Here is a 12,662-nt window from a genome sequence, read left to right as displayed (position 1 = left end):
AGCAAGAGCTCAGTGAGGAACAGAGCCTGGATTCCTAGAGAGGCATGGCAAATCATAGAGATAAGAAATAGTAGAGTCATGTGTCACTTCGGAGTTTAGATAGGAAGAGCCATTTCATAAACCACCCCCCGGTGTGGAAATGACAGCTGTCCATAGATGTCAATGGACAAATCCAAAATTTTAACATAGCTCTGAGTGACTGGACACCAGTTAATCTCCCCAAACAACACAAATAAAATAAAATACCTGCTCTATCTAATCCAAGTCTTCTTTTGTGTCAATCATTTCTTTACTTTGAGGGAAATTCCTAAACATTTTGTACAAATTCCAATGCCATTGCATGCCACACACGACCCCTTATATTACAACTTAGAGCAGGGATAGGGCTTGTAGGTGTTTTGGACTACAGCTCCCATCAACCCCACCCAGCATGGCCAGATGCCTGGGATTATGGGAGTTGCACTCCAAAACATTTGGAGAACGCAATGTTGCCTAACCCTGATCTAACCTGTAATTGAGAGGTTGTGCACAGAATGTTTTGGCACTGGAATTTGTATTGGTTGGTGTAGCTGGGAGTGAGGGGTTTACAACAGCCCTGCAGTGTAGCTCACTCCAATTATTGCAGATTTAGTGAGGGGTGGGGCTCAGCTTTAACAACAACCCTGCTGTGTAGCGCCGTCTTAATCTTGCACACTGGAGTCTGGTTGACAGTGGTCTATAGCACTGGTACACGACCTGTGGATGCATTTGGGAATTTGAAATACTGCTGTGAGCACCACCACAAAATGCCTAATCTACCTTTCGCATCTATGATTCTCAGGCTGCATCTTATTCAGCAAAAAGTTTTGCTTCGTTTCTATTGGATACCACAACATCTCTTTAATAAGGGATTATCTAATTCAGTTAATTGCTGGCACTGCAATACAGCTAATGCATCTTTTGAGCATATGTTTTGGCAGTGTCCAGTCATTGCTTCTTTCTGCAGGGAGGATATTATTAAGCAGAAAAACTTTGTACTGGAGCAGTCTTCGATATTCACTGATGTACCCGCTCTTTTAAATTATTTCCTTGTTTCATGGAAATTAACAAATGGTCAGGCGTAAATGGATTTTCTGCACCCTTTTGACAGCTATTGCAACATCAGAAGGATAAACACTCCCCTCCTATAATTGAGGACTTTAGAACACTGTAAATATTTGAAACGGTGGCACTGTAAATATTTGAAACGGTGGCATCACCTTCAAATGGGTATTTATTTGGGTATTTGATCCCGTTTTGTTGCAGCCCATATGACATATGATTACTAGAAAGTTCTGTGCATTTCATACAAATCCATGTATGCATATTTTTTAAAAATGTGGATTTTTTTTATTTAAAAAAATACAAAAAATTGGGTGCCTGCAGGCACCACGTTGGAGACCCCTGATCAAAGTGTAGTTCAGTCTTGCAGGATGGGGGGTCAGGTGGTAACCAAGAGAATAGTGTACAACAGCATAGCATAGTGGTTAGAGTGTTGGACTGGGACTAGGAAGATCCGGGTTCTAGTCCCCACTCGGCCATGGAAGTCACAGGGTGACCCTGGGCCAGTCACTAACTGTCAGCCCAACCTACCTCACAGGGTTGTTGTTGTGGTGATAAAATGGAGAAGAGGAAGATTATGAACGCTGCCTTGGGTTCCTTGGAGGATAAAAGGCAGGATATAAATGCAATAAATAAATAAATACCTTGCAATATGGTCCATGCTAGGAGTTGTAGGACATTTTTTCCTACTCCAAAAAATGTTAGGGCTTTTTTTTCTGGGGCATGCTGGGGGTTGTAGGGCTTTTTTCTTACAAAAAAATGGTAGGCCTTTTTTCTGGGGCATGCTAGGAGTTGTAGGACTTTTTTCCTACAAAAAAAATGGTAGGCCTTTTTTCTGGGACATGCTGGGAGTTGTAGGACTTTTTCCTACAACAAAAAAATGGTAGGCCTTTTTTCTGGGGCATGCTAGGAGTTGTAGGACTTTTTTCCTACAAAAAAAATGGTAGGCCTTTTTTCTGGGACATGCTGGGAGTTGTAGGACTTTTTCCTACAACAAAAAAATGGTAGGCCTTTTTTTCTGGGGCATGCTGGGAGTTGTAGGACTTTTTTCCTACAAAAAAAATGGTAGGCCTTTTTTCTGGGGCATGCTGGGAGTTGTAGGACTTTTTTCCTACAAAAAAAATGGTAGGCCTTTTTCTGGGGCATGCTGGGAGTTGTAGGACTTTTTTTCCTACCCCCAAAAATGTTAGGGCTTTTTTTCTGGGGCATGCTGGGAGTTGCAGGACTTTTTTCTTACAAAAAAAAAATGGTAGGCCTTTTTTCTGGGGCATGCTGGGAGTTGTAGGACTTTTTTCCTACAACAAAAAAAATGATGTTGTTTATTCGTTCAGTCGCTTCCGACTCTTCGTGACTTCATGGACCAGCCCACGCCAGAGCTTTCTGTCGGCCGTCGCCACCCCTAGCTCCCCCAAGGCCAAGTCTGTCACCTCCAGAATATCATCCCTCCATCTTGCTCTTGGTCGGCCCCTCTTCCTTTTGCCTTCCACTTTCCCTAGCATCAGCCTCTTCTCCAGGGTCTCCTGTCTTCTCATTATGTAGGACTTCACCCACCCACCCCGTCTAAACAGGCACAGGATTGCGCCCTTATTTTGTTGGTTGGGGAAGCAGGGAAGGCATGCTGATTGCCCAACACGCCTGCAGTAAAATCTTGGATCCCTTCATTCTTTTCTATGGCTCTGGCTGGGCAGAGGGGGTAGGGGAACTTCGGTTGAAACCAGAAAGAGCCCGTCGTGCATCAGTCTACCTGCTTATATATCTATGTTCCATATTCGGGTCCGCCCCCTTTTTCCCTGCTCTAGTCCTCCTCTCCTCCCCACCCCGTCCGGAAATTAACTCAGTGGCTGCTCTTCTTTTGAATGAGCTTCCCTCCCACCGCTGGAGTTGCTGCTGCTGCTTTGTGGTCCTTTGCTTGGCTTTCTGGGTGAGTTTAAAGAAGAATTACTGGGGTTTTTTTCCTTCTTTTTGGGGTCCCTCCAGAGGAAAGAGAAGCAGAAAGGAGATCTCTGGCTGGGGACGAGGAAGGGGTTCAAGGAGGCAGGACAAGAGGTGGTTTACTTGGCTGCTGCATTCAGGGCTGTCCTTGTAGCAATACCAGTCGCATGCATGGCTGGCTGGCTGGAGAACGCTTGCGAGTGGCTAGTCCAGCACATCTGGAGGGCGCCAGGTTGGGGAAGGCTGTTGCAAGGGAGGATTCTGGGAGAGCTGCTCCTGGGATCCCCAAAACAGGGGGTGAGGGGGGGGGTGAGGGCTTTAAAGGGCTTCCCAAGCAGATTGTGGTAGAGGTGGATTTCAAAGAGATGTGATTGAGGGAGGGGGAACCTGAGAGGGAAAACAGTGAGGCTGCTTTAAGGATCTTCTTTTGGAGGGATGACAGCTCCAGGAGAGAGCAGATGGCACACAGAAAATCCCCGTTTCAGTTCTTGACATCTCCAGTTTCACTTGGCTATTTTAAAAAAAAAAAGGTCATACAAGAACCTAAGAAGAGCCCTGCTGGATCAGACCCAGGGTCCATCTAGCCCAGCACTCGGTTCACATAGTGGCCCACCAGCTGTCGACCAAGGACCCACAAAGCCAGATACGGTGCAACAGCACCCTCCCACCCATGTTCCCCAGCAACTAGTGTATATAGGCTTATTGCTTCGGATGCTGGAGGTAGCACTTAACCATCAGGGCTAGTAGCCCTTGATAGCCTTCTCCTCCAGGAATTCATCTACCCCCTTTTAAAGCCATCCAAATTGGTAGCCAGCACTACATCTTGTGGAAGTGAGTTCCATAGTTTATGCTCTGTGTGAAGAAGTCTTTCCTCTTACCTGTCCTGAATCTCCCACCAATTAGCTTCATGGGATGACCCCTTTGGGTACTAGTATTTTGAAAGAGGGAGAAAAGTGTCTCTCTATCCACATTCTCCACACCATGCATCATAAGAACATAAGCAGAGCCCTGCTGGATCAGACCAAGGGTCCATCTAGTCCAGCACTCTGTTCACACAGGGGCCAACCAGCCATCGGCCGGGGACCCACAAGCAGGACATGGTGCAACAGCACCCTCCCGCCCATGTTCCCCAGCAACTGGTGTACACAAATCAAATTTTATTAAGGCAACCCAGCATGGGTTTTAGCCAGATACAAGAGTCATGATATAAAAATATTACATTACAGCATTGTATTAAACTTCAAATATTGAACTTTTACATATAAAATATCATATATAGTGCTGGGATTTTTACCAGCAATCTTAGTTATCATCAGGGGACACTAAGTCTTTCCTAATTTTTGCTGCTTTCACTGCAAAGCAAGCCAGGTTTAACAAGATGGATTTCGCAGTGTTTTGTAAATAGGTAGCCAATTTTATCCAGATCTGTATAATGAGTAATTGAAGCCAGAAATCTCGCTAGATGTTTATCCCTAGGGGTGTTGTATAGTTTACAGTATAGAACATATACTGTGCCGCTTCTGAATCGGACAAGGCCCGAGGGAGGAGGCTGCAGAGACGGAGCTCCAAACATAACCTCCCAAAGATAAGAGTTTTAACTTTAATTTTATACGGACATTTTAACTTATTTCTATCTCATTTACTATCAACTGGTGTACACAGGCTTACTGCCTCGGATACTGGAGATGGCACACAACCTGGAGAAGAGAAGATTGAGGGGAGACATGAGAGCACTCTTCAAATACTTAAAAGGTTGTCACACAGAGGAGGGCCAGGATCTCTTCTCGATCCTCCCAGAGTGCAGGACACGGAATAACGGGCTCAAGTGACAGGAAGCCGGATTCCGGCTGGACATCAGGAAAAACTTCCTGACTGTTAGAGCAGTGCGACGGTGGAATCAGTTACCTAGGGAGGTTGTGGGCTCTCCCACACTAGAGGCCTTCAAGAGGCAGCTGGACAACCATCTGTCAGGGATGCTTTAGGGTGGATTCCTGCATTGAGCAGGGGGTTGGACTCGATGGCCTTGTAGGCCCCTTCCAACTCTGCTATTCTATGATTCTATGATCAGGGCTAGTAGCCATTGATAGCCTTTGCCTCCAGGAATTTATCCAACCCCCTTTTAAAGCCATCCAAATGGGTGGCCATCACTACATGATCACTACACCATACCTTATCCTGAATAGAAGAACACCAGGCAAATCAACTTCTGGTCTCATCCTATTCTTTTTTTAAAAAAAATGTGTAAAGGAGCTTTGGAGGGCTGTGTATATTCTCCCTCTTTTCTGAAAATTTTTTTTTTTTTTTGCTCCTCCTTCCTCCCTCCAGGACAAAGCCCAGTTCAGGGATAAGGTTATGGCCTTGAAGCAGCCGTCGAGGTCAGGATTTGGCCTCCCGTCCCTGGTGGGGCCAGAGCAACGGCATCGTGCGGGCTTCAAAGTGGAGAGTCAAGAGACAACGGTCCTCAATTCAGGGGGGGAATTGGGGCATGCAGGAAGTGCTCCCATAATGCGTGAGGGGAAACGTGTTGGTGTGGTGCTGCAAAGGTCTCCAGGAGAGCAAGTGAAAAAGGAACCGGGGGAGGGGAACCTTCAACGTTGGGAAGTCCAGTGGCAGGAATTCCTGAAGACAGTGGAGACCCCTCGTTCAGGCTGGGGGGTCCCACAGTTGCCGGAGGAACCCAGCCCGTGGGAGGACGCTACAGTCTTCTTGGCCTCCTTCGAGCAAGTGGCCGGAGCCTGCCGGTGGCCCAAGGAAGAGTGGGCAGCCCGACTCCTGCCGGCCCTCAATGGAGAAGCCGAGCAGGCCTTTAGCAGCCTGGAGGCCGGAGACAGAGAGGATTATGGGAAAGTGAAGGCCATCATCTTGCGATGGGACGCTTTGGCCAGGGAGAGGTGGCGTCAACACTTCAGGCATTTCCGCTACCAGGAGGCCGAGGGGCCCAGAGGGCTATACAGTCAGCTCCAGGAGCTTTGCCGTCAATGGCTGAAGGTCGAGAGACACTCCAAGGAGCAGATCATGGAACTGCTGATCCTGGAGCAGTTCCTGACTGTCCTGCCACCAGAGACACAGAGCTGGGTGAGGGAGCATGGCCCGGAGTCCTGCTCCCAAGCGGTGGCCTTGGCAGAGGAGTTCTTGCAGCTGCAACGAGAAGCTGACAAGAGGCTGGAACGAGAGGTGAATGGGATTTTGTTTTGTTCTTTATTTGAGTCTCCTGAATAGGGTTGCCAACTGACCAGAAAAAACTGGGGCGGCCTGCGCCTGGGCCCCTTTCACAGCAGCCTGGCCGGCAGAAATCAGCAGCTGACGCTTCTCACCACATGGAGATAATGCTGCTGTCCGCAAGGTAGCCTGCTGTTAAAGTGCAGAGCACCATTTGGTAGAACGGAAATTGGCAACTTTAGCCGCAAAGTCAGACTTGACGTTTTCTGGCACGTCCCTGTCGTTGGCTGGTTTCTTGGCTTTTGCGCAGCTCTTTCTCCATGATGCTGGGAGTTCTGGTATGTGGGACTCCGCCCCCTTTTGCTTTGGCCCCGCCCAGCACTGGAACATGGCCTCCAAAAGCTTCTCTGAAATTGAATTTGTCTCTCTGGCTGAAAGAAGTTAGACACCCGTAGTGCACACCATACTTATCTAAGCAGACGCATGACTCGATAGCAGCTCTGATGGGTTTGCCTAGAGCAGGACCTCTGACCTTAATCTGTGTAGTGGAGAGCCGGGAAAGCTTGTATTATTATTTATTATTATTACATTTATATCCTGCATTATTTTTTCTTCTTGCAAAAAACTCAAGGCGGCTTACATGATCTGCCTCCTCTCCAATTTTATCCTCACAACAACAACCTTGTGAGGTAGGTTGGGCTGAGAGCCTGTGACTGACCCAAAGTCACCCAGTGGGTTTCCATGGCCAAGTGGGGACTAGAATCTGGATCTCCCAGGTCCCAGTCCAACATTCTAACTGCTATATCACATTAGTAGTATTATTATTATTATTATTATTATTATTATTATTTTCATTTCTATACCGCCCAGTAGCCAAAGCTCTCTGGGCGGTTCACAAAAAAATACACATCTCAATACAAGGTGATGAAAACAAAATATAAAATCTCTAACCTCTTTAAAACCGTCTAAACTATTAAAACATTTTCAATATGATACTGGATAGAAATAAATGCCCCATTGTGTTTATTTTATTGTTTTATTATCGTTTTATTTATTTTCAATATTTATATACCGCTCCCCATTCAAAATTTCGGAGCGGTGTACGAGATAAAAGAAAAACAGAATTAAAAACTCATTAAAATAGATTTTTAAAAGAATCAAAGAGCAAAGTGAACCGTGGCTGGTCATGAAGGGAAAGCTTCCTGGAACAAGGACGTTTTCAGGAGGTACCGAACGGAATACAAAGTTATTTACAAAATGTGTATACCGTTTCATATCTAAACCAGATTGGACCTGTTCAGATGACACTTCAGGGACTGTAGTTAACGAAATTGTGGTTCTCTGGCCCTGACCATGAGCCATGCTGTCACACACAACACTAGGGTGACCATATGAAAAGGAGGACAGGGCCCTGCCCTCTTTTAAATCTGGTCACTCTAGTATAGCTCCTGCAACTTTAACTGTTGTGATGAAGAGGGAATTTCAACAGGTTCTCCATATATGCAAATGACCCCTGCTGAAATTCCCTTTTCAATGCAACTGTTAAAGATACAGGAGCTCTGTCCTCCTTTTCACATGGTCACCCTACACAACACTTTAAACCACGGTTAGAGCCACTAACCCTGCTGCAGACGGTCCGATTGGGGTTAGAAAGAGACCAGGGTTTAGCACAACACATCACACACAACAGTTGCTGCTTCACCAAAAACCTTAACCTAGGGTGACCATATGGAAAGGAGGACAGGGCTCCTGTATCTTTAACAGTTGTATTGAAAAGGAAATTTCAGCAGGTGTCATTTGTATATATGAAGAACCTGGTGAAATTTCCACTTCATCACAACGGTTAAAGCTGCAGGTGCCCCGCCCTCTTTTAAATCTGATCGCTCTAGTATAGCTCCTGCAGCTTTAACTGTGGTGATGAAGAGGGAATTTCACCAGGTTCTCCATATATACAAATGACACCTGCTGAAATTCCCTTTTCTATGCAACTGTTAAAGATACAGGAGCCCTGTCCTCCTTTTCATAGGGTCACCCTACTTAACCAGCAGGGTTTAAGGGGTTTTCTAAACACGCCCATTCTGGAGCAGTGAACATAAAAATGGCCTGGGAGTGGAGGACAGTCTTAACCTGGTGCCGAAAAGCCGAGTGTTGGTGCCCGGCGGTCATCAGTGGGGAAAGGGTTCCATAATCGGGGGGGGGGGATCACTCACAAGGCCCTTCCCCCTCGTTGCCACCTTCCAAGGCCTTCCGGCTTTTGCTCCCATATGTTGAAAGCCAATCCTTCTAACGTTTCAGGTGCCTAGCCCTGTGGTGGAATCGGTCTCCGAGGCGGAGCAGGCCCCATCTGACAGAGGGAAGAATGTGCCGTGCGGAGAGGCCAAACAGGAGGAGGAGGAGGAGGGAGAGGATGGCGAGATCGGGTCCCATGCTGAGCCACTAGGTAAGGATTCCTGGCTCCTGATTTCTGAGGTACTGAAAAGAGAGTAAAACTCTGGTGTTCGATGAAGTAAATGAATGGTTTCAATAGTTTTCTTTCAAAAATAATCCAACGATTAAAACAATAGGAAAAACCATGTATTGGGAGCTCAACGTTTCAGACCCAGAGTGGTGCTTCCTCAGGAGATAGAAGTCAATACATCGAGATATTCGAAAGCTGCACATATTCAATATTTTCACAATCCATTAGAAAATATATATCAACGTATCTTGAAAAAACAGGAACAACACCCGTTGTGTGATGATTTATACAACAATATAGACCTGCCCTCGTAGTTTTCATACTGAAATGGACTTTGAACATTATGCTCATTGTGTGTATGGAGTTGTATACCATAGAAACATAGAATAGCAGAGTTGGAAGGGGCCTACAAGGCCATCGAGTCCAACCCCCTGCTCAATGCAGGAATCCACCCTAAAGCATCCCCGACAGATGCTTGTCCAGCTGCCTCTTGCAGGCCTCTAGGGTGGGAGAGCCCACAACCTCCCTAGGTAACTGGTTCCATTGTTGTACTGCTCTAACAGTCAGGAAGGTTTTCCTGATGTCCAGCTGGAATCTGGCTTCCTTTAACTTGAGCCCGTTATTCCGTGTCCTGCACTCTGGGAGGATCGAGAAGAGATCCTGGCCCTCCTGTGAATGACAACCTTTTAAGTCTTTGAAGAGTGCTCTCATGTCTCCCCTCAATCTTCTCTTCTCCAGGCTAAACATGCCCAGTTCTTTCAGTCTCTCTTCATAAGGCTTTGTTTCCAGAACCCTGATCATCCTGGTTGCCCTCCTCTGAACACGCTCCAACTTGTCTGCGTCCTTCTTGAATTGTGGAGCCCAGAACTGGACGCAATACTCTAGATGAGGCCTAACCAGGGCTGAGTAGAGAAGAACCAGTACCTCACGTGATTTGGAAGCTATACTTCTATTAATGCAGCCCAAAATAGCATTTGCCTTTCTTGCAGCCACATCGCACTGTTGGCTCATATTCAGCTTGTGATCTACAACAATTCCAAGATCCTTCTCGTTTGTAGTATTGCTGAGCCAAGTATCCCCTATCTTGTAACTGTGCATTTATTTATTTATTTATTTATTTATTTACCACTCCCCATTGAAAAATTTCAGAGCGGTGTACAAGGTAAAATGAAAATAAAAACAGAATAAAACAGTTAAAACAAAATTTAAAAGAAACAAAAACAGAAATCCAAGGCTGCATGTTAAAGAAAGGCTTCTTGGAATAAAGATGTTTTCAGGAGGCGCCGAAAGGAGTTCAAGGTTGGCACCTGCCTGACCTCCAGAGGCAGGCAATTCCACAGGAGGAATTTGGTTTCTATTTCCTAAATGTGGAACTTGGCATTTATCCCTATTAAATTTCATTGAATAATTTAAATTTCACCACTTAAACATTATCCATTTATAACATGATTGAAAGCTATCAAGTCCTTCAGACCTAGAATTTCTCCATACGGCTTTAATAGTTCTATAGTTTCTATAGAAATTCTTAATGCCTTCTTTGTTCTATCTAAAAAGTCTGTGCTGCGTGTCTTTCACATTAGAGGTCAATACCGTTCTTAAACGTTGTCAATCATGTTATAAATGCATAATGTTTAAGTGGTACACAACTCCATACACACAATGTGCATAATGTTCAAACGACACCGAGTGAGCTTCCATGGCCGAGTAGGGACTAGAACCTGGGTTTCCCGGCTCCCAGTTCAACACTCTAACCACTACACCACACTGATCCTTGGAGCCCATGTATGTATGCAAAGCCTATACTGTACCACTGAACTGTGGTCCGTCCAGTGGAGGTTGGTGGCTCCGATGTCAGTGGGGATGTGAATCCCCTCTTGGTTTCGGTCAGAAGCAGTCTGAACTCTTGGATAGCTCCTGTAGAGTTCTGACTGGTTCTAACTAAAACCTGGAACGGATGCACCGCCCCATTGACATTGGAGCCAGAGGCCAGAGATCCATCTCTTTTGCAGGGGTGTTAGTTCCGTTTGATTGCTTCTTAGAGAGGCTCAGTTCTTCCTTTTCTCCATCTTCTCCATCTCCTCTCTTTAATTCCAGCAGGTGATGTGTGGGAGAGTGAGAATGAGGTGGAACCAGATGGGGTCTCTTCAGAAACAGCAGAGCCTCAAGAGCCGGAAAAGAGCATTGCCATTCCAGAGGGACCAAAGAAGCAAGAGGTTAAACACAAAACAGAGAAATGGAAGAAAAAAACCAGTAGTGGCCAGTGCGGTGGCTCCCAAGAAATCCAAACCCAGCAAAAAACATACAAAGGGAAGAGATGGATTAAGTGCCCTGTCTGTGGGAAAATCTTCTGCCGACAGACGAGCTTTAATGCACATTGGAGGATCCACACAGGGGAGAAGCCAAATAAAAACTTGCATTTTGGGAAGAGCTTTGGTTGGAGCACAAGCCTTACATCACATCAGAGAATCCAAACAGGGGAGAAAGCTTATCAATGCCCGGGCTGCGACAAAACCTTTTCTGATCTGCCGAGGCTCAAAAGGCATCAGAGAACCCACACGGGAGAGAAACCGTACAAATGCTCATACTGTGGAAAGAGCTTCAGTCAGAGGCACCACTGTGCCTCCCATGAAAGAATCCACACAGGCGAGAAGCCATATAACTGCTCGGATTGTAGCAAGAGCTTTTGTACCAAATCGAGTCTTAATGCACATCGAAGAATCCACACAGGGGAAAAGCCCCACAAATGCTTGGAGTGCGGGAAGAGCTTCAGCAAGAGTACTAACCTTACTTCGCATAAAAGACTCCACACGGGGGAGAAACCTTACAAATGCTTGGTGTGTGGAAGGAGCTTCAGTCGGAGTGAACACCTTACTTCGCATCAGAGAATCCACACGGGGGAGAAACCATACATCTGTTCATACTGTAGCAAGAACTTTTGCAGTAAATCCAGCCTTAAGGCACATCAGAGGATCCACACAGGGGAGAAACCATATAAATGCTTGGAGTGTGGTAAAAGCTTCAGGTGGAGCACATACCTTGCTTCACATCAAGAAATCCACAAAGAGGAGAAAGAGTATAAATGCTCAGAGTGTGGAAAGAGCGAACACCTAACTTTACATCATGGAATGCACACAGAATAAAAGCTATGCAAAGCCTGTCTGAGCATTCAAACCTTATTTGCCATCAGAAAACTCACACAGCCAGAGACACTGTATACTTGTTCAGAAAATGGCAACATGATCAGACAATGGGCAGCTTGTGATGCGTGTCTGTGTATTTAGACATGAGCAGCATTCAGAACGGGAACCTTTTGAGTGTGGGGGAATCCTTAATTTTGCACCAGGAAGTCTTGAGAGACAAGCAGTCACGTAACTAGCAGGGCTGCAGTGTTTACCCAGTTAATCATTCAGGCTGTTCCATTAAATAAATGTTTAGTAGACTAAAAAGGGGGCCCAATTAATTGAGCAACAGATATATTAAGAAAAGAATTGTTACGTTTTAAGACAAGGGCTTATAAAACTGCACCACTTTAAAAGAGAGATTCTCCCTTCCCTCACACAAAGGCCTCTTAGACTATTATTTATTTGTTTTTTTATTTATTTATTTATTTATTTAAAACATTTATATCCCACCCTATATCAATAAGATCTCAGGGCGGTGTACAGATAAAAACGTACAGTATAAAACAGCAAATCTACACAGCGAAAAACAAATTAAACCATGAACCAAGTTAAAACAATATATAATTTAAAAGCAGTAAAACTATTAAAACAGTTAAAACAATGTGCCAACTTAGTGAATTCAGCCATTAAGAACTTCATTAAGAACTTCAACTAGTTCAAAATATGGCAGCCAGGTTGGTCACCAGTACATCTAGGGGTGAGCATATGACCCCAATATTAAAATCACTCTGCTGGCTGCCAATTAGTTTCCGGGCAAAGTACAAAGTGTTGGTCATTACCTTTAAAGCCCTACATGGTTTGGGTCCAGGTTACCTGCGGGATCGCCTTCTCCCATATAGTCCGCCCCGCAC

The 12,662-nt window shown here is 45.4% G+C and overlaps 1 protein-coding gene across 1 annotated transcript; it reads left to right on the top strand.

The window, feature by feature from the left end:
* The first annotated feature begins 2,950 nt into the window (after window positions 1-2,950).
* LOC134396170 (zinc finger protein 397-like) lies at window positions 2,951-12,035 on the top strand. The gene is made up of 4 exons (XM_063122569.1): window positions 2,951-3,001; window positions 5,338-6,186; window positions 8,467-8,611; window positions 10,727-12,035. The coding sequence occupies exons 2-4, from the start codon at window positions 5,365-5,367 to the stop codon at window positions 11,767-11,769; spliced, it is 2,010 nt and encodes a 669-aa protein (XP_062978639.1). The 5' UTR covers window positions 2,951-3,001; window positions 5,338-5,364; the 3' UTR covers window positions 11,770-12,035.
* Window positions 12,036-12,662: the final 627 nt, after the last annotated feature.

This window comes from Elgaria multicarinata, chromosome 3 (assembly GCF_023053635.1).
Source record: "Elgaria multicarinata webbii isolate HBS135686 ecotype San Diego chromosome 3, rElgMul1.1.pri, whole genome shotgun sequence".
Taxonomy (NCBI): Eukaryota; Metazoa; Chordata; class Lepidosauria; order Squamata; family Anguidae; genus Elgaria; species Elgaria multicarinata.
Note: the sequence above shows the minus strand (reverse complement) of the source record. Positions and strands in the feature narration are given on the sequence as shown.